Genomic DNA, 23,344 nt, shown 5'->3' on the forward strand with positions numbered 1-23,344 from the left:
CAGTGATTCACTTAACAACTAACTGTGGAAAGAAAGGTCATGAAATGAGCAACCGTCTTGCTTTGCAATGGAAATTTTAGGGTCAATTGTGGTTGTAAATCGAGGTCTAGTTGTACGGTATATGGAAATAATCCCAGTTCCTTAAAATTGAAGTGTGCTTGCCTTGCATTCTAAACAACAAAGTATCCAACCATTTTTTTCTTAAATATTTTAAGCAAATGTTGTACAAAATCTCCCAATGCAATAAGCTTAACACTGTATCCTGAAGTGTTGGAATATAAAAACTGTCTCATTCACATAGTATGTGAAAATAGCAATGAATTTAAATGTATGAATTTAAAACTAAGTTTGGAGCTATTGTTTATTAGCCAATGTTGCACTCTATTTTATACAAAATGCTTCCATATCAAAAAACACCCATGTTCTTCTATTCCAGACACCTGTAATGATCCCAAAGGACAGCTATTTGTCTATGACCTTCTATAACAAATTCATGGCTTTATACAGAGATACAATAATATCAACACCCAACTCTGCTCACTGGGTAATTTCGGATAACTGCTATTTGAGGAGAAGTTTTAGAAGTTACTTGCAATCTTGTGGCAAGTTTGCTGTTTAATCTGCTAGTTTTGCAAAAGGAGAAACTACACAGCCGTAAAAATTATTCCTGTTGCTCAATGCAGCTGTGCTGAGTTGCTTTCCTGGCACAATTTGGAAGATATTTGGTCACAGTAGATCAAATATGGATAAGAGAGCCAGTTTGCCTAGTAGTGGTTCAGGCACCAGACAAGAAATCAGGAGTTTCTAGTCCCATTTTAGGCATGAAAACCTGCTTGGATGAAATGAGGCCAGTCACTCTTTTTCCCCCTTCTTTCCTTCCTTCCTCCTTTCCTTCCTTCCTTCCTTCCTTCCTTCCTTCCTTCCTTCCTTCCTTCCTTCTTTCCTTCCTTCTTTTCCTTCCTTCCTTCTTTCCTTTCCTCTTTCTTTCCTTTCCTTTCCTTCCTTCTTTCCTTCCTTCCCTAAATTTCTTCCCCCGCTCCCTTTCTCTGTTGTGGGGAGTTTGAAGGAGCATTAGATCTGCTCACCGTCTTAAAAGTGGGATTTTTTTAAAAATGGCTTTTTTTTAAAGTGATTTCAGCCGGGATGCCTTCAGTACTCGCTCCATCCGTCCTCCCATCCTTCTTCCCAAAAGTTGCTTTAAAAAGCCAGTGATCCACGCACTCTTCTCCAGCATTCCTGATTCAGGGGCAGAGTCCGAGACAGGTGCCTGGGCGCGCCCTGTTCCCCCCTCAAGGCTTCGTGTTAAAGCCAAAAAGGACCTCCACAGAGATGGCTCCAGGAAGGCAGGGCAGGGACGGGATGCTGGAGAGCAGCTTTCACCTACAGCCTTGGGGGAGGGGGGTGTTTGCAACCCTTCCCTATTTGGCGCCCCTTGTTGCTTGAAATGGGGTACTCCATTTGGGGGGGGATGCAGGAGGTCCAATTAAGAGGCAGGCTCAGCCTCTGCTGAGATGGAGCAAGCAGAAGGAAAGGCAAGAGCAGGGGGGAGGATAGGTCCTATGGGAGATGGCGACCCCCCCCCCCACCGGCCCTTAACTGGAAGGCGAGTCAGAAGCAGCCCCAGCTGCACCAGCAGCCACCACTTGGCGGACGCCTCCATTCCGTCCCTGACAAAAAGGGGGGGAGAGAAACCCGGGTGGGGGATTCCACGCAGAGGGCACACACTCCGGTGCTGCGCGATGACACGTGGGCTTGTCTGACCTAAGGAGATGGGCGAGGGGCATGGGAGGTGGGGTGGTCTTTCCCAAGTGCCGGAAAACATGCTTCTTTGGTCGCCCCGCAGCGAGACTCGGGGGCAAGGCGGAATAAGCTTGCAGGCCGAAGGAGCTCTGCCTTTGCCTCAGGAGAGGGTCGGAGGGGCGTCCGGAGAGTCGGGACTTTTTAAAAACGCCGCGGGATGCGGGACAAATTGTTCGAAAGAGTGACTGTCCTGCCAAAAGCGGGACTTCTGGTCACTTTACACACTGCCAACAATGTGTGTTTTTACTCTTTGCTACTTTGAGAGAGCTTGCTATATAGCAACTAAAATCCTTTAGGAATAAATTAACTATATAAAGCAACTCTATATCGACATGAAAACAAAATGAAGCTCTTAGTAATTCTAGTGAAACTAAGCATTGTTTTGCATTCCTAAATCTGAATATAGGTGGAAAGAAAGCCACCCCCAACCCCCCAAGGCTTTTAAATTCTCAATACAATGTAGAATCCTTGACAAGTAGGAATGAAAAAACAAAGGAGAAAGGAGAAAAATATAAAATGGTCAAGGAGGAGGCAACCCCTTACACTTTACTATAAATAATTGGCCATTCAAAGCTAGAGGGCATACACCTTAGAAAATAGGAATTTCTTTGGATTCTTTTCATTGCTTTTATATTCTCAGAATCGTATTTCCATTCTTGACATTTTTATCCAAGCAGATCTTTGCAATGTTTGAGTGATTTATTTATCTCAATTCCTGGTGACAGCCACCACTTAAGTCCAAGAGTAATGCAGCAGGCAGTAGCAATTGCTTCCCAAGTATAAATGGACAAAGGTGCTTTTTGAAGGCCATGCCGCTGATTTGGCAGTCTCTTTTCTTAGTGAACAAGAGAAGGCAGTCTATAGAGGAAGGTAGAGAACTCTTCCTCACTTTGGATTTAAAATTATTCCTATTGAAAAGTTCACAATTTTATGGGCATATTAGCTACAATGCCCCTGGCATATGCCTACAGTGCAACTGTGCAACCTCATCCTTTACTTTAATCTAAATCCTTTGAAATTTTTGAATCAACTGCCAGTAAGTATGCATATCAACAAATATGTTTTAGACTATGTTTTGTGTTTATTACCATTATTAACACAGTTCCAAGATTAACATTTCTGTTTTTATTTGTTCGCCTATTTTCATCAGCCTTAATGCAGTTTTTGTTGTCCTCTTTAAAAAAGTTTAAACTATGGCAAATTCTGCACCTGGTGGAAGCCATTTTGTGTTGCCAACTCCAACAATCTTTTGTGGCTCAAAGCTTCTTTCTTTCCAATTCTGTATTCATGTGGTGTGATTTCTATCCTGACTTAACTGCCAATAAAATTATGCATGCATGCACAAATACAACACACACACACACACACACACACACACATGATTGCATTTTATTTTCTGAGGCATCACTGTACAATTTTTCATATCCAAACAGCATGTACAGATTTCCAGCTGAATGCTTTTGCAAACTTATACTTAAGGCAAACATTAATATCTTATATGAATAGAAATTGTCCCCTGAGGTAAGGTAAGGTCAGATTCAACCACATCCTGGATGAGTGGCTTTGCAGCAACATACATTTTAATCACCGACGGAACAGTACAAAATGCAAGAATGCTGATCCCAATAGCGGTGGAAAGAAGTCAGTGACTGAGAAACAGATGTTACTACATTTCCGGATATTAGATTCCAAATCCTGAGTTCCAGTGATTGAGAACCAATCCGGTGTTGAATGAAAAACGAGTTTCTATTAAGAAGCAAGAAGGTGCAAAAAGCAGACGAAGGGGAAACGAAAATTGATCTTTATACATTTCAGCTATATTCTGCTTAGTTTTTAAAAGCGGGAGAGGGCGAGAGCGCGCACTCGCGTACACACACAAACAAACACTCTGAATGAATGAAGAGACGACAGGCAGATAGACAAGTTGCTTGCTTTTCCTAATTTTCACTGATCTGCACTAAATGTAAATATAATTGAGAACGATGGCGAAGTACAGCTGAGTTATCAAGCACTTTAATTTCAGTCCCCGTGTTCCCCGGTACTTCTAGTACTCCGGAAAAGTGAATGAGGGGCCATCGCGTCCTAACTATACCGACGAGAAAATCCCAGGGAATCGAAGCGATTGGCGAGAGAGCGCCGGGAAAGAAGGCGGGGGAACAAGCGGATAGGCGATTTTGCGACTGCTACCCAAGCAAGCACCAGCCTTTACTAGCCAGGGTGCGTTGGCGGGAGGCGCGCCCTCTCCCTTGCTCGTTCTCTTTAATTCAGCTCCTCCCCCCGTGGTTGTGGCTTTCCCTTCCATCAAAAGCCCGATCAGCAACGCCAGTCTTTTGGTGGTGGTGGTGGGGCGGGAATCCGAAAGAGAAAAAAGAAAGAGAAAGAAAGAAAAAAAGAAAGAGCACCGTTTTCCCTTTTTCTATCTGCTTCAAATACGCCAGAGTCGGAAACTTCAGTGGAGTTATTGGCATCTTTTATTATAAAAATAATAATTCAAAACAATTAAAACATCTGCAGCGTCCCCCTTTCGATTTGCGCTCTGTTTTTGTTCATTTGCCCTTTTCCTCAAATCGGCGCTGCTTTTTTTGTTTTTTTGTTTTCCCCAACCGCTTTCCGGGAAATGGGAAAAGTTACTAGCTGGTACCCAGGGTGGCATTACGCTTTGCTCGCCGCTCGGACCTGGCTTTTGATCCTTACTTTTGGCTTTATCGGAGCAGACATCACTTGCCGATCGTGCCGCTGGCAGGTGCAGCTACAGCCGCAGCCACCAGCCCGAGGATTATTAATGAACTTGAGGACGGCACGAGGAGGCGATGGGGCCGGAGAGATACCTGTGGATAAAAGAGGTGAGGAGCCCGCGAATCGCAGGCAAGAGGCGGCGGATGCCGGCAGTCCGATCTCGGCTGCTTCTGTCGGGGAGAAACGTGTCGGCATGGGATCAAAGGGTTGGATGGGACCGAGCAAAGTAACCGGCGATCTGCAAGAATTTTCCCCGATCCGACCCAGACACTCTCCTCCGGATGTTGGCAGGCCCATCCGCAAAAAGTTAGCCTCGGCTGCCGCTCTGTTTCCAGCGGGAAGCGGAGGACGTCGAGGGGCCACTTCGGAGGCCAGCCGGAGGTCCGGATCGACGCTCCTGAGCCGGCGAAGAAAGAATAACCGGCACGATCGGACTAGGCGGTCGAGTCGGAAACCCAGAGGAGCTCCGGCTGAAAGAGACGCGCCGCTGGAGAGCAGGGCGCGGGCAGCGTCGGAGCAACTGCTGGCAAAAGCCACGCGCTTCCGACAGGAAGAACTCAAATTGACAAGCACGACCTTTGCTCTCACTGGAGATTCGGCGCATAACCAAGCCATGGTGCACTGGTCGGGCCACAACAGCAGTGTGAGTAGCCATAACAATTAAGCAACAGACCACAGTGCACAGGACAGGGAGATGGCGCTCTCCCAGCAAGCATTAAATCCTTCCCTGCTGTTTGCTTTCTAGCAAGATGTAGCCCGCTGCTTTCCCTTTCCTCTGTGCTGGAGATGATGATGATGATGATGATGATGATGATGATGATGATGATGATGAATGCAACAGCAATTATTCATAACAGCAGTAGTAGTAGTATTGGTTTCTTTTGGAAGAGTTTTTTCTCCCTCTTTTTTTTTTTTTACAATCTTATTGTATCTGAAGTGGTTTCTAAGGGTTTCCTTTTCCAATCAGAAAGTTTCCTGGCTCTGCTTGGTACTGCCTTGGATTGCATTGACAATTTACATTTTTTTTAAATCTTTGGCTAGACTAAGGCTTTCTGAGATTATTGGGATAAAATTGTGTGTGAGACCTAGTATGGAATAAGCAAAGCAAAAGTTTTTTAAAAAGCATTTCACATACCATTTAAGGATGAGCAATGGAAATGTGTAAAGCATCCTGTTAGGAGTTGAAGCTGAGTAGTGTGTACTGATTGATACTCTTTTGTTCTTTCTATCCATTCCTGTTCAGAAGAGATTTATCTTTATTTCTGTCCATGAATAAGCCAATCTTTTCTTTTCCTTTTTACACTTCCAAACTTCAGGATATAAGCTGCTTTTAGAAAGTGTATATACACTTGTGTTCCTGGTGCTGGGACACTAGATCAGGAAGTGTTTCTCGTCTGTGTAGTGTCACCAGTTCATTATTTCCCTAGCTTTCATTTAAGAGAGAATATCACCTACAATAAAAGATCATTAAGGGTCAGCGGTGATTAGAGACTTACCTACTGTTATAATCTCCTTTAGGCTGCCCCTGATTCATTTCCCATTCCCTCAAATTCCTTAAAAGAACATAGGTTTCTGGGTCAAGGCTCAGTATCTGCCTTTAGCTGTCTCTCTGCATTTGGTTAGAAAAGTAGAGTTTTCTCTTACCTGTTGTTCTTGGGTTTATCCCTATTGTTCCAGTGAGATGTTTTCTCTGTTCTGTATGTCTGGTAATCTAATTCTTACCTTATAAGTATCTTTACAAAAAGTAATTCTAGCTTTCTAAGGTGTCCTGTGCTGCTGTAATGAAGCTCAATCCAAATGAATAGTTTAACTACTTGTTTAACATCAGTGTTTTGCAATTAGAATCTTGTTTTTTTGGAAGAACTTTTTAGGGAACACTAGGATAATGCAGACTGGAGCGCTCCATATAATAACATCAGAGTTAGCCTTCTAGAAGAAATTAAAGGGAGACAAATAAAAAAATACCAACCCCCCAAAAAATGAGATAAAAGTTTAATCTTATTCAGGGATATATAATTTTTCACAGTCTTCTTTGCTCCTTTATTTCTATTGTCAGTTTGCTTATTGTAAAAATGGAGAAGTTAGCTATCTGACCATAAAGCAGGGGTGAAATTCAGCAGGTTCTGACAAGAGAACTGGTAGCGGAAATTTTGAGTAGTTCGGAGAACTGGCAAAAGCCACCTCTGACTGGCCACAGAATGGGATGGGAATGGAGAATTTGCAGTATCCTCCCCCTGCCATGCCCACCAAGCCCACCACAGAACAGGTAGTAAAAAAAATTGAATTTCACCACTGCCATAAATCCCTTTTTGTATGAAAGTAATGTTAAAAAATATTAATTTTACTGCAATTATTTAGTATTCATATGGATGTCATCAGCACTTTTAGAGGAGTTAGATTTCATTGACTAAACTGTAATCTCATAAGCTATTCAAAAACTTTTTTAATCAAACCATACAAGCAAAAATCCTGCTTTGCTTGTAGGTTTATAGGACCTTTCCCCTTCTTACTCATTTTGGCTATCAAATGTCTGAAACAAATCCATTAAAATCAATCCACCTTGAACTGCAGACTTCTAAAGCTTATAGATCAAGTTTGTCATTGCTTAAACAAGAAATGTCTTCGTATCTTGCAACTTAAAAGTAGAATAAATTCTTGAAGAACAGAAGATTTTGTGTGCACTTTACATTAAAACAAGCTATAATTCTGATTATTGGGGTTATAATTTTCCAAATTTCTTATTTCTCTTCATTGCTCATTTCCAGAGGGTGGGGGTGTAGGGAAGTTCTTCAATTAATTTGACTGTGTCCTTTAATGCATGAAGTGTTTAGAGGTATTCCTACATAGAAGATATCAGTCTTTCCTTTTCTAGTTGTATATTTGTTCACTAGATATTCAGTGTTGTGTGAATAATGTAGAATGGAGTGTTTCAGCTATTCCTTAAATGGTTTCTCAGTGAATAAAATGAAAACAGTGCTGAGTCATTCTGTTTGGCTGAAGAAAAGCCTTTTGGAATATCTATTACAATCTTAAATGATCTTGTTTCTGAAGTTAAAGTGACATGTTGCCTACAATCTCTCAAGATTTTAAAATAAAATTCATTGTTGTCCAGTTGCATCTAGGCAATCGGGACAATGTAAAAGGTTTAATTTATGCAACAAAACTAAAGCTGAGTTTTGCATCAATTGTTGAGCAGTTGTTTTGTGTCTACAACCATAAATTACATACTTGGTTTGACAGTAGCAGACGTCATAGTGACACCAGCAGTGATGCAGTCTGGAATTATTTCCCTTCTTCACATCTGCATTTTTTTATATCTTACCATGTCAGTCCACATTCAAATCCCATTTACTGGTTGTCCATCCACAGAATAATTGTTGCTTACTTCAACATTTATCCTTTTTTAAATGCAAATAAAATGGAATTGCCATTCTCATTATCCAGGCATTTTAAGATACTTGGGTGCATTGAACAAAGTGCATCTGGAAGATATTTTATATTAAAATCAGGATTTGTTTTGATATGTGATTTTACGTGATCCATATGAAAAATTAGGGTGGATTCGATTAAATTTTTGTCCTGCTCAGTGTTGGATTCTCATAATAGCGAACTAGTGCCTATTAGAAATCAAGAAGACCTAAATACAGTTGCATTACTCCACTTATGTTTCTCAGCAATTGATATTCAGAAGAATAGTTCTTCAATTACAAGACATCATATATAGCTGTCACGACTAGTTGTTTTGATTGTTTTATCCATCATAATTTTTTCTAAGCTATTTAGTTGTATGGCCATCACTATATATTGGTAGTGAAATTGAGAGGCTAATGGTGAACTTAATAAATTTGTATTATCACTGATTAACCACAGCTGTTTATACGACAAATTGGATTAAAGAGGAGATATTTTAATGAAATAATGAGACTCACAGTAGTTAGCTTTGGAAATTTGTCCTTAGTAGAGAAACAAGCATTTAGATTTATTGATTGACAAGTAGTAGAACTGACTCTAAGTTTTAAAATAAATATTTGATTGAGCAAAGGAACCAGAGGAATGAAGGTGTTTAGGAAACCAAGTTTTTCTTTCAAAATTGGTAAATTAAATTTAACTAATCTGTAATTTTTTGTAGTGATATTAGGCAGATTCATGAATATGTGTATGTTTAAGAAGGATTTTAAAAGCTTGTGTGATAATATCTATGAATGGATCTTTTTTGGCTATTCTCAAGAATGTTGCATAAATAGTAAATATTAAAAGCACTAGCTATTTTCACTGTCTCCAGAAAGTCTGCTTTTGGAGAAACTTATATTTAGAATAGAATAGAATTCTTTATTGGCCAAGTGTGAATGGACACACAAGGAATTTGTCTCCAGTGCATAAGCTCTCGATGTGGTAAACTAGTGGTAAAGCCCATTTTAGCTATGAAACTTTGCAAATATCACCCCACTCAAAGTAGCCTCTCTCACATGGAGGAAAGCATGTGTGTGAAATCCTTGGAAGGAAAGTGAAGCCACAAGTGTAATAAAGCTGTATTGATCAGGTCTCCGATTTAAAACAAGGATCTGATTTTTTAACTTGTGTATAATAGTTCAGAATAGAAATAAAAGATATGCAAGACTAGATCTTCAATTTTTAGCTGCAATGCATCACCGGCTCAGGGTTGACTCAGCCTTCCATCCTTCCGAGGTGGGTAAAATGAGGACCCGGATTGTTGGGGGCAATATGCTGACTCTCTGTAAACCGCTTAGAGAGGGCTGAAAGCCCTATGAAGCGGTATATAAGTCTACTGCTATTGCTATATTAAAGGCTCACAACTATCAGAAAAAATGGTAGTAATGATTGAAAGTTAAAAGAAGGATATGAGTATTGTTATTGAATTTGCTTTTCTGTTGGATATTCCTTTGCAATTAAATGTTGACATCCAACATAACATTACAAAGTAGTAACTATTGTTTAATATTTTTCATCAGCAGAAGAGCTATACTTTAGAAACTGTTTCTTTATACTTTTCAGATTCAAGCATAGCTTTCAAACTTGTTTGGAATTTTACATGTCCTACATTTATATTTAAGTTGTCCAAATCTCTGATTAACAAACAAAAGTAGAATGAGACACTTTTGTATCATGACAAGGCCCAAACAATGTATTTCCCAAGTGATCAAGGTATTATTATACCCCTGCCCAGGCTTCCCTATGTTCTCCTTAGACAAACACAGCCAGTACATTTATTGCTTCTTTTGTCACTTCCTCATTTCTGTTGTTCATGTTGTTGACAACCATGTGTTTCAAGGGAAATCCTCTGTCCTTTGGTGTCTAGCAACAAAGGTTTTCAAGCGATGTCAGTCTTTTGACTTAGACCAGGTTATGAAATGAAGTGCTTTTGTTGCGCCCACATTTCACAAATGTGTGAAATTGTCCCGGCTTCTGGCATTTACTTTAGTTGTAGAGTGGTCAAAAGGTTTGAGTAAATGTTTTTTTCTTCTTCTTCATTTTGTTATGCAGTCTTCAATAAAATCCCAAGAGAAGATGTTGTGCTAGAATACCTGTTTGGAGGTCTTTTCAGTTTAGGAAGCCTGGGCAATTAGGGAAGCTGCAAAATGATGGAGAGATGTGTTAACATCAACAACCTTCTCTACCTTTCAGTAATAATGTGAACTCAAAATGCCAGCCAAAGGAAATTCTAAAACTGTTCTAAAGTATCTTGAGAATAAGCAATTAAAATCAAAGCCTGTTTTGCAAAAGAACATTTGGAAGCCGGATAATGAAATTTTAGCACTGTACTTCTCTTCTGCAATGGCTGATAAGAACAGCAATGCTAAATATTTTTTCATTGAGGTTGACTCCTGGTGACTATATGGACTGTGAAATCATTCCATGGGAGAATCTGACATGACCAGATAACCTTTTAAAAACTTTGAAGCAGGTGCATTGAGTCTGTGAGCAATTACTCTGCCGCTTTGAGGAGTCGCCCAGATGGACTTAAAAAAAGAAATTGCCAGCAAAACACCTCACTGAAGAATTTGCAGAGTTCTGATGAAGAAAAAATGATGGAAGATAGCTTGAAACTTGAGGTGCACTCTCTGGGCTCCTCATTGTTGCATGGACATGTCCCACTAATCATTTGTGTGACATGCTGTCATGATGTTACTTTCATTTCAACCTTATCATAGTTGTCTTTCCAGTTTTAAAAATCTGTTTTCTATCTTTCATTGACACAATTTTTGTGGTGGATTCATGCTGAATCAATGACAGAGCAATCTGGTTGCTGACACAGTCAGGGATAGGATCTAGGATAAGTACTTCATATTACTATGAATTCCTCTTATTCCATGGGGCTTGCCCTTCAATTTAGCTTGGGTTTCAAGAGAGACTGGACACCTGGTTTATATAGAGGCATCTGCCCAGACAATGCCTGATAATTTCCGAAGCATGTGCCAGATCCTGTGTGGACTTATAAACAGGGCTATATTCTGTGTGACGCTGGTTCTGACACTGTCTCGGATATGCTACAGGTTTTCAGTCATCCAAGATAGGACTTCACATTACAATAATTTTATTAGTTTATTATTATGGTGGGAAATGATGACACAATTTTGCCTATTTTTCTACAGCTTCATGACTGCCCATAGGTTACTTTTAGGTCCTGCCAGTCATAGGGATAGAACAGGACTCCCTGCTAGCAATGCCATTATCTTGCAGCATTAGTTGAAGATGGAACAGACCTGCTACCAATCATTCTCTCCCATTTTACTGCACAACTTTCCTTTGTGCCTGCAACCATTCTTTGTGAAGATAACTAGACAGACACATCACAGGCACTAAACACTTCCATGTCTGTAACTTATTACTCAGGTAATTTGATACATGACTAAATCTAATGTTTCAGTCACCTGCCTACACTCATCCTCATCCTACCCATATTTGAGAATGATTGATGGTTGTTCTCCTGCTGATAGATAATTCTTTGTGGAAAGAAATAAAGCCAGGGAAAGCCACCAATCACTTTCCTTAATTCGTTGCACCTTAAAATAGTAAGGATTGCATTAATCACCAGTCTCATTAGTGAACAATCATGGCAGTAGTTTTATTGTAGTTTGCTTTTTGGCCAGCTCTAATACTAGCCATATGGCTTGCCCTTAGCCTGTGGTAAAATACAGATAAAGTATGGAACATTATGTTATTTGATAGTAAGTGTTCTGCTAGGTCAGTGCAGAGTGGCAGAAAGTTGTAATTGACAAGATTTTATGGGAACCCTCCAAATTCTGCTTCATTACCTTGTAGATAAAAGTGGCAACTTTTTCTGGATCTAAATTTAGGGCCTAGGAACATTCAAGTTCCTTTCTTTTTGTGATGTAAATTTGTAAATTTCTCTTTTTAAGACATCTGCGTGGAGTATGGTTTGGCAACATTAAGGATGAATAATCATAACTGTTTATTTCCATATCACTGGGGTCTTTTTTATATACTTCATTTGTATTGGGTTTATTATTACAATTTATCAAGAGAAATTGAAAATTCAAAGGAAGGGGAAGCTGGAGCATTGCTTTATCCCATCATAATAAATTTCAAATCTAATCCCATAATTAAACTTTATTATTTTGTAATTAAATTTACATTGATTGATGCAGTGTGTTTGAGACCTTTTTTTTGTTTTAAGTGAGAAGCTATAATCATGTTCCAGAACTCACGTGTTGTGCAATTATCATTGTTTAGAGGACAGTATAAATTTGATTATATATGTCTCAGGCTTAATTTAAAAAAAAAAACCACCCCATAATTTTCTTCCTCATACTAGACTAATAGAATTACATGAAAATGAATGAAATATTATATTACATGCTTGAAATAAAGTATTATTATTAAATTAAGCTTTAAGGCTGTAGGAACAAATTACTCAGCTACTCAGCTAAGTAAATAGCCTCTCAAAATAGTTACTGAACACTGAGGTGGTAAAGTAAAAGGCAAGTCTTCATACATAGCAATAGAAAGTCATTAACAAAGGATGGAACCATAGCAACCACAGAATTGGACAACTCCAGCCATAGGCCTCTCTTGACAAACAGTTTCACATATCATTTCCTGCTTAGAGTCTATGTAACTTTCTAACATTTTATTAAAAATGAATTAGTGAAAACATGTGTGCTTCTTCCTTCCAAGAAGATTGATCATATGTAAAAGCCAAATACAATACATGTACATATTATAAATATTCATATGCATTGGCCAATGTATGGCATAAATTAAGTCACTCTGCAGAAAAATAAATTTACACCTTTAGAAAAACCTATAGTTAAATATCTGGCTAACCATGTAAAGAAATCAGATTCAGGAGAAAATATTTTTATTGTAAGTTGATTTGTTAGAGAAATAATTGAAATAATATTCCATGCTTTTGTTGTTGCAAAGACAAAGTTATTGCAATTTTAGTTTGGAGTATTTATCCTTTATACTGTATAAACAGTGATAGCAGAAGCCAAACAACTCCAAACTGACTATTTTAAAATAATTTTGCATTTGAGATGGAGAAAAATATCAGATTAGTGTGGGTTTCTGTGTGTACTTATATTTTAAAATACAATTGTTTAAAAATACATGATACAATAGCAATAGCAATAGCAGTAGACTTATATACCGCTTCATAGGCCTTTCTGGCCTCTCTAAGCGGTTTACAGAGAGTCAGCATATTGCCCCCAACAATCTGGGTCCTCATTTTACCCACCTCGGAAGGATGGAAGGCTGAGTCAACCCTGAGCCGGTGAGATTTGAACCGCTGACCTGCTGATCTAGCAGTAGCCTGCAGTGCTGCATTTAACCACTGTGCCACCTTGGCTCTCTATGATACATATGTAAAGTACAAGAAGCATCACTAGGTCCAAGGTAATGCCATTTAAAATCTATCTTGCCCCTTTTTACGATTTGAAGCATCGTCGTCTCTTGTTCCATTTCTTCTACAAATCTCCCATATATTTGGCTGATAGTAAACCAAACCTTAGAGTCAGAAAACTTTCAATAGAGATAAACCAACACAAATTGCAACTAGACCTTGAAATAGAAAATTGTTTTTCTGACAGAGAGGCTTTTCATGCGTCAGAACTATATCAAATGGCAGCTATAATTGTTTTGTCTTTGTGATAATCCATCTCCAGATACATCTCTATTGTATTGTCCACCTTCTAAACATGTAATTTCCTTCACTAAGGTGCCCTACGAATATATCTTCATCACTACAAAGAATAACTTTGTAGTGTTGAAAAGGAATTAAGGAAAGATGATTGATACATTTTGAAAGAATTGGCTTGATGTGCTATCAGATGATTAAACCGAATGCAGTTCCTATAGTGAGGGGCTATTTAGCAAGAGAACTTATTTGTCATTGAGATGATATTGAATATAAAATTATATAATATTCATTTTATATTAACCATATTAATGAGGATTAATTTATCATACTCATATAAACCAACTAATATCCTTGACATTATGTAGTATGAGAAATTATGAATAATTCTTAAATGTAGCTCCAAATTACGTTTATTACTAACCCAAAATTGATTTCAGAATTGTCACATTCTGAGCATGCTCACCAAAGTTGTGTAATGGCCGGAGATAGTCGACAGCTGATTGGCTTACCATCTGACAGCCCCGAGTATAAAAAGGGAGCTGTCAGATGAGAAGCTGTGCTGTTCCTGTCTCAAGCTGGTTCCATTTGTTAGCATGTTACGTTCAGGGAATAAACTTGTTAGCCTTTTATTCCTGCTGCCGCCTCAGGTACTTCGGCCATAACCCACTGTCCTAGTACACATTACTGGTGATGAGGATGAGATCGCCGAACTGAGGTCAGGAGAGAACTGGTCACTGCGAGCTGAAGTCACAATTGTGGAACCGAGCTCTGTCACTCGCGACGAGATGTTGCTGCTGATTTCTGACAGGAATGGCCACCCTAGCGTTCGCGCCGTTCAGCCAGGGCTCCGAGACTTGGAAGTCATATATAGCCCGGTTCGAATGTTTCCTAGTCGCGCACGACTTCACTGACTTAACTGATGAAAGAAAATGTGCGGTTTTCCTGTCAGTTTGTGGGTCTGGCGTTTTCCACACAGCAAAGGCTCTCACAGCCCCAGACCCCATCAAAGTGGTTCCATGGCAGGTGCTGATGGCAAAACTCAAGAGCCATTACGCTCCATCACCATCCAAAATAGCCCGCCGGCACTCATTTCACTGCAGAAACCAAGAAGAGGGCAAGACTATCAATAATTATGTGGCCGTGCTAAGAACGGCAGCCCTCCATTGCGAATTTAGAGACCTTGATAACGCCTTACTCGATTGGCTGGTTTGTGGCATCCGTGACTTGAGGTTACAGAGGAGTCTCATAGCGAAGGCAGACCTGTCATTCCAGTCCGCATTAGATGAGGCCCGAGCAGCAGAACTAGCCTCGACCTCCTTAGCTGCCATTAAGCAGCACCAACCCTCCGCTATTACTGACCCCCTGGGAAAGTCCTGCAGAGCTGCAGTTCACCAAGGGGAAGTAATCGAAGATACAAAGTCTGAAGGGGAGGAGGAGGACATAAACCACCTTAATGAGGCGAACAAAAAGAGCTATGTGAGAGGCAAGGGCAACCCTAAATCTGCATGTATCGGTTGCGGAGACAACCACGAAAGAGCTGAATGCAGATTTAGACAAGCCCTCTGCCAGCGCTGCGGCAGAAGAGGGCACATTGCCAGAGTGTGCCAGGCCTCCCAGCTGATGAATGCCCCAGGGTTCCAGGCTGCCAAGAGTCGAAGTCCCCGTTGGGTGCCGGAGGGACCTAAGAAACCAAGGGTTGAGTGTCACGCAATCCTTCGTAATACCCCGAGAGATGAATCAATCAACTGGCAATTGTGCCACAGCATCAAGAAGAAGATCCAACTGACGGTGCACATCGAACGGGCTCCGTGTCAAATGGAGCTCGATACCGGCTCTGCCACCTCCATTGTGTCCTGGAGCACCATAAAAAGACTAATTCTGAAGCTCGCGAAGCGCCGCCTGAACAGCTGCAATCTGACTCTTAGAGACTATCAGGGAAACCTGATCCCTGTGATTGGCACTAGCAAAGTTAATGTCCAATTTAAAGGGTTTGAGGACAGGCTACCACTTATCGTTGTTGAGGCAGTGCTACCCAGTCTCCTTGGGCTGGACGTATGTCCAGACTGCGCGCAGTGTTAACTAAATTCCAACAAATGGGACTGAAAGTCAAGTGGGAAAAATGCCAGATCGCTGTAGACAGGGTTGAATTCTAGGGTTCCTTGTGGATGCAAAGGGCATCCATCCCACTGCGTCCAAAACCAAAGCTATTTTGGAGGCTCCTACTCTGGCCACGAGAGCTGAACTCCAAGCCTTCCTTGGACTGCTTAATTTCTATGCCATGTTCCTGCCCCACAAGGCCTCGGTGGCTGAACCGCTCCACCACCTGTTGGACCTGAAAGCTCCTTGGGTCTGGGGCCGCAGAGAAGCCGCCGCTTTCACGGCGGTAAAACAGCTGCTGGTGTCAAATGCTGTGCTCGCCCAATATAACGAACACTTGCCCCTGCTGATGGCCTCTGATGCTTCCCAGTATGGAGTCGGTGCGGTCCTGTGCCACCAGTTACCAAATGGCACAGAGGTCCCGGTGGCATTTTTCTCCAGAACCCTGTCCGCGGCCAAACGAAACTACGCGCAAATTGACAAGGAAGCCCTTGCCATTGTGGCCGGGGTCCGGCGGTTCCATCACTATCTCTACGGCTGCCAGTTCCAGATTGTCACCGATCACAAGCCACTCCTCGGGCTGTTTGCTGGAGACAGGCAAGCTCCACAGGTGATGTCCCCTCGTATAACCCGGTGGTCTTTGTTCCTTGCCACTTATGACTATGTCCTTCTCCACCGGCCGGGTAAGCAGATTGCCCACGCTGACACCCTCAGTAGATGCCCCCTGCCCGACGCGCTGGAAGACCCTGTGCCCAGTTCTTCTGTGCTGTTGGTGGAAGACCTTGGCCTGCCAGTCACGGCTGCTGACATCACCCGGCTGTCCGCAAAGGACCAGGTAATCTCCTGGGTTTTAAATTGGGTGAAGAGAGTGTGGCCTAAGGACAGCGTAGGGCCAGATTTCATTCCATACAAGACTCGCCTGCCGGAGCTCTCTGTACAGAATGGCTGTCTGTTATGGGGCCATAGGGTCATTGTCCCACCCCCTGTTACAGGCCGCAGTCCTTCAGAAGCTGCACTGCGCCCATCCCGGTATTGTATGAATGAAGGCATTAGGCCATAGTTACCTATGGTGGCCTAAGCTAGATCAGGACATCACCAACCATGTCTCACGGTGCCCCCAATTGCAGGGCTCGCAGACAGCTCCGCCTAGAGCGGAGCTGCGGGAATGGGAACAACCTAGCTCACCATGTTCCCGTTTGCATATTGATTTTGCGGGCCCCATCCAAGGTCAGGTCTTCCTCATTGTGGTAGATGCGTTTTCCAAATGGTTGGAAGTTGTTAGGATGCCATCTACCACTGCAGACGCACTGATAGGGGCCCTCAGGAGGTTATTCGCCACTCATGGGATCCTGGACGTGCTGGTGTCCGATAACGGACCACAGCTGACGTCCGCCAAGTTCGAAGGGTTCCTAGCCTCTCTGGGGGTTCGGCATGCGTTAATTTCTCCCTTCCACCCAGCTAGCAACGGTATGGGAGAGCGCATGGTTCGCTCCTCCAAGGAGGCCCTCACCAAGATGGGCCCAGCGAGTTGGCAGAAACGCCTCAATGTTTTCTTGCTGGCCCATCATACTACGCCTTGCCCAACCACTAACGTGAGCCTCGCAGAGCTATTGATGGGCCACCGTCTTCGAACCGCCCTTGATAGGCTGCACCCTAATTACTCAACCGTCAAACCTTTAGGCTCCACCGGGGGGACCCGGTCTTTCAACCAGGGGGAAGCAGTATATGCTAGAAATTATGTAGGCCATCCTTTGTGGCTGCTGGGCATTGTGACTGACCACACCCGGCCCTGTTCTTAAAGGGTGAAGCTGGACGATGGCCAAGTGTGGCGGTGCCACTGCGATCAGTAGCGGGCCAGACAGAACCCAGCGGAGCAGCCTGCCCAGCCCCAGAGGGAGAACGGCACCGCGCCCAGACACGCAGCCCCTGTGAATGATCACGCAGCCGGCCCAGAAGTGCAAAACGACGACTTATCGGGGGAGCCGGTCCATCCCTGGTTGCCTCTGTCTGCCGCGCTGCCACCATCCAGAGAGTCCGACTCCTCGGGAAGTTGTCCGTCCACCCCAGACGTCAAAAGAGGGCCACGCTGTTCAGCCGGGTTCGGCGGCGCCCAGCCTACTTGCAAGACTACGCCTGCGCGAACGTGGTGGGAAGGAGTGTCATGTTCTGAGCATGCTCACCAAAGTTGTGTAATGGCGGGAGATAATCGACAGCTGATTGGCTTACCGTCTGACAGCCCCGAGTATAAAAAGGGAGCTGTCAGATGAGAAGCTGTGCTGTTCCTGTCTCAAGCCAGTTCCATTTGTTAGCGTGTTACGTTCAGGAATAAACTTGTTAGCCTTTTATTTCTGCCTCCGCCTCAGTTACTTCAGCCATAACCCACTATCCTAGTACACATTAAGAATGAAGATAATTGTTACCATGTAACTTATCAGTGTATTGTTCTTTCTGCCTCTTATGACAATGCCTTACTTAGGAGCACGTTCAGATTACAAACTTTATATTTTAAGAAATATCATCCAAAATAAGTTAAACCTTATTTAGCTGGGCAGATGAATATGTTGAGATTGCATGGAATTAAATATGCAATTTCTCTGTTTGAAATTTGTGACATAGATTGATTTTAAAGGAGTTGAACTTTGGATTTATTGATTGCTTGTAAAACAAGAGCTTAAATCAGGCTTGTGGATTTTGCATATTCAAAAATATGTTACAGTCCAACTTTAACTGAGAAAAGATAGATAATAAATGATTAAACTGTGTTCAGTGCTCAGAGGCATGAGGCTTCTGAATATCAGAATATGGGAACAAACAAAAGAAGAAGCTGTTAAATGTCATATGGTGTGTGTCAGCTTACATTGATATTTGAGAGTAATACTACAGATTTTGTGAGACTAAATGGATCATGGTATTTTAGCATTAAAAACTTTTTAAATTCTTTACTCTTTTAAGTCAGAGATAACTTTTGCAGGAAATGTATTTGTATTCGGGTCCAAAATTAACTAAACATTTTAATTTTAATTTATTGTGCAATAAAGGCATGCTAGTGAGAAGTGGCATGGGTGCTTTCACATTCTCATGTGCTTAGGCTTATGTATAATAGGATACCTATTGTATAAATCACCCTACAAAAATGGGAATGTACGAGAATTGACAGAGCCACTGAAGAACAAGTAAAAAGGGTTTCTTCTAACCAACTGTACACAAGTTTACAACTCTTAAAATTAATGTACTTATTTTCTCAGCAGGTAATTTCTATATTGTACATGCCCAAAACGGAAACACATTGCCCCCAAAATAGAATGAAATAGGATGTCTGTTTAACAAGAATTACCAGTCTTAATATATATGCATAGATGTATATTTAGAAATAAATGCTGTACTTAGCACCTGTATCAATCTACTACCTAGGTCCGTGATGGTAAACCTATGGCACACATGCCACAGGTGGCACGTGGAGCCATCTCAGCAGGCACGCAAGCCATTGCCATTTGTCAGCTCCAGCACACATGCGTGTGCTGGCCAGCTGATTTTCGGCTTCTCTGGAGGGCTGGGAAAGGCTGTTTTTATCCTTCCCAGTCTCGAGGAAAGCCTCTGGAGCCTGGGGAGAGTGAAAAACGGAATTTCCAGGCCTATCGGAAGTTCGGAAACAGACTGTTTCCTTCTTCTGGAGGACCTCCTCCAGCTCCAGGAAAGCCTTCAGAGCTTGGGAAGGTGAAAAATGGAAGTTTCAGAATGAAGAGACAACGCCCGCAAGGAATGCGGGGATCCCTTCAACCAGTGGTCCACTTTGCGATCCAATTCCTGAGACGGCTCCCCAATAAGACACAAAGGCTGCTGTCTGGGCAAAGTGGCAATTTCTGTTTCTCCAGAATGCCTTTTATTAGAAAAAAGCTAATTACATCGTCGTCAGAAAGGAATGTATCAAAGGACATATATAATGAACAAATGGCACAAATAAACTAACAAAAGAGTTCACAGTATTCTACAAATCACATCCTGGCAAAGGGAGGGCAGGAGGGGGAACAAAAGATTTACAGCTGAATGGCATTGAAAAGGAGATAGAGAGTTGTAAATCACAGCAGGGAGTAACAGGTTTTTGTTACATGAGGCTTGCATAGTAAATTAGGTCAGAAAGATGTCTCTGGTGCGATGTTTCTCATCTCTGTGATAACAGATAAACACCCGGAATGAATTCCAACACCTTCTTATCTGATTTTCCTCAGGACTGTTTCTTTGATATGGCTTTGGCAAATTTCCACTAGGGTTCTTAATTCAGATAGCTTTTATTCTATCCTTTGATCCTAGCTAATTCACCTAGCCTGTTATGGACAGCCCTGGCTCCTACATCTCCTCCTTTTTATTTCTTTAAAGGGGAGGCAATCATGGGTTGTTTTTTCCTCGTAAATCCCTCTTTCATCGGATATCCAGGAATTATTAATTCTGGTGTATTGGCAGCTACCAACATTGCACTATGTTTCTGAACTGTAGCCTCAGCAATACTTTGCATAGTGGAGCGTAATAATGGCAAGATACATGGTAACATGATCAATCCAAGCAAAATTATTCCAATAAAAAATAATCCCTGTTTCCAGTTATTGAAAATACCTCCCAGCCATCCCTCTGCTTCCAAAAAACCTTTCCAAGTTTGTACTGGGACATGAGCAGTCTGTATCATTTTGTGAGTAATTTTCTCTATTACAGTTCCAGAATCATCTATTTGTATACAACAATTACTAAGATTAAATTTTCCACATACCCCACCCTCAGCAGCAAGCAAATAATCTAAAGCTAAACAGTTTTGCATAATATATGTTCTTGACAACACACTTTCTCTTGCAAGTTTTGTTAATGCCAATGCAGTTTCATTTGTAATTATTTCTAATACAGCTTGTAATCTAATAATCCTACTAAGCATATATATAGGCGTACGATAGCCCCATGAGCCATCTTGTGCCCATGATGCAGGATCATAATATGCAATAATTCTTTCTGGGGGCCACTCATCATCCTTCCAATTTCCTATTTTTGTCCCTTTAGAGAGATTTACTGAACGTTTACGTCTTTCAAGAATATCATATACAGGGATTCCCAATTTTTGTTTTTTCTCTATAGGAATTAGGAAGAATGAAGGTTGAATAGCACCCAAAATACATGATCCATACCATCCTGCAGGTAACATATTATAGGCAAAATTACCACATATCCAATATAATCCATCAGGTGAATTCCACACAATAGTATCATTTTCAGGGTCTGAAAGCCCTTGTAATTTAGTTACAGTCAGCAACGAGTTTTCAGGTTGGGTCATATTAGTTTGCGAAACCCAAGTATTATTTTCCCATTCATTAGAACATTTTAGAAATCCCATAGGTTTATTCCTATTGGTCTGATTATTTTTATTTCTGGTATAACATATATGACCTATTATATGGGAGGTAACTTGCCAGGTTTCATTGAAGTTATTATTAAAAGTAAAATTCCCATGCCATTGTGCTATCTCAGTGTAATTTGCTTCTTGTACATGCCATGGCCAGCGATCTCCCATAGTACTTCCTCCACATACAAAACAATTCTTCAACATAAGCTCTTTTGCAACTTCTTGAGCTAAGTTAACAAACATATTTTTTGCTCTTGGAGGTGTAGGTAAATCGTTAAGTTTAGCAATTTCCTGTTCATAACTCCAAAAAAACTTTACAGGTTGATTAGTTAACTTTGTGGCTTCAGTCTTTACAATGATATATCCATAAGGATCCTTCCCTGTGCTATCTATACCAATACCATAATGATAGTACCGGGTACCCAAGGTACCTGCTACATGCGCGGAAAGGCAGAGTGGTGTACAGTGATGGGATTGACAATCAGTAGTGGCCGGAGTAATTGAAAGATTGAAATTATTAGGTCCTCGGCCACTTGTATACCAATACACACTCGGTTGGCTATGGCCTCCATACGATGAAGCTGTTGAGCGAGTAAATAAATATTTACGGTGTTGGATATATGATTGTTCCCATGACTGTCCTCCACAGGGTACCCCCGCGGACCCCCATCCTTGCCCTTTATCAATTGCTAAACATGCATCAAAACAAACAGTGACAGATGTTATTCCTTTCGAAACATTATGGGATATGTACCCTGATGTTTTTTGTGCTTGAATAAATTGATCTTCTAAACTAGATGATCCTCCTTTATAGCCATAAACATAGATGCTACTTATTACAGGTCCTACCGCTTTTGGTTCATAACATTGTATCCCATTTGGTGTATAACACTGATTGTATTGTGTATTGTTATATGTGCATGGTGATATTATAGTTCCGTTACATTCAGGTTTCATAGTATAATATATTAAGTTCATGAAAATTTTTGTGCCTTGTTTGGTTTTTTGCAAACAGGCTGTGCAAATGTCTTCTTTTATCTCCCTTTTTGTTAAGGTGGCGAAAACTGCCTTCTGCCATTGTTTGTTGATATTCTAAAAAGGACAGAAACCACTCATTAACTGGAGGGTATTTCATGCTTGCCCTGGAAGTTACTTCTGCTTTTATTATCTTATTAGGTAAACCTAGTTGATATTGTATACATAGATACCAACCTATAGAACTTTCTGTAATTTTTATTTTTATTTGTGATAAACAACCATTCTCTTTCGGGTGGGAAATACCTCTCACATACTTGAATGCCTTTTTGTATTTTGCAGGCAAAAATCGCCATTTAGTTAAACACGATGCTTCCGGATTTTTCAAATAACAAGTTAAAGTAACTTGTGTATTGGCTTCTCCATATGTATTGTGAGGGTAAATACACATCCCTTGAGAATTGCAGTTTTCCCCATTGGAGAATGGAATTATCGCTCTTTTTGAGCGGTTGTGTGGGAAAGGAATTTCTTGAATATCCTCCACTATCTCCTTCTTATTTTTATGTTCATATTCAAGTGCCCCCCACATTATTAAAAGTACAATTCCCATTCCCAACATCATTACCAAAAAATGCAACAAAAAATGCTTACAAGACATAGGAGGAACCCAATAGTCCCAAAATCCCATTTTCTGTCCGGGCAATGGTCTTCTGAAAAAGGGACATCGAGGTTGTCGTACCCTTGGGACATAAGAACGGCCAACGACTTGTTCCGGACGAATTTTCATCCTTCGTGATAACTGTTATAAAATGGATTGTCAATGGCCTGTTGCACTGTTGGTGTAATACGAAGGTCAGTATGGGATGGATCGGTATAGGAAAAATATTCCTGAAGACACTGTTCAATTATCACAATATCACACGGAATTTTGCACTGAGTGCAAAGCACACAGTAGGGACAATGGGAGCAACAACAGGCTTCGCAGGGGCAAGGGCAAAACCAACACATTGGTCACAATAGCCAATTAGTAGTCTGTCGCTTGGAACAAAAATGACAGGCTTGCTTCTGGATCCTTTTTATTATCCGTTTCCACCGATTTTTCATGAAACGGTCGTATGCATCTACCGGGAACCCACAAAACCTTATCCGGGAGTTGTACTGCAGCGTAACCTCTTCCCCAGGTAACGAGTTCCACAGGTCCTTTCCACTGAGGGTCTGGCAATTGTCTGTAATAA

The 23,344-nt window shown here is 41.4% G+C and overlaps 1 protein-coding gene across 1 annotated transcript in view; it reads left to right on the top strand.

The window, feature by feature from the left end:
- The first annotated feature begins 4,417 nt into the window (after nucleotides 1–4,417).
- The window catches only part of SORCS1 (sortilin related VPS10 domain containing receptor 1), a 611,780-nt gene continuing 592,853 nt past the window's right edge, over nucleotides 4,418–23,344 (top strand). The window contains exon 1 of the mRNA XM_032225618.1: nucleotides 4,418–5,179. Within this exon, the coding sequence (XP_032081509.1) occupies nucleotides 4,418–5,179 (762 nt within the window). The remainder of the gene's footprint in view (nucleotides 5,180–23,344) is intronic.

This window comes from Thamnophis elegans, chromosome 10, assembly GCF_009769535.1.
Source record: "Thamnophis elegans isolate rThaEle1 chromosome 10, rThaEle1.pri, whole genome shotgun sequence".
NCBI lineage: Eukaryota > Metazoa > Chordata > Lepidosauria > Squamata > Colubridae > Thamnophis > Thamnophis elegans.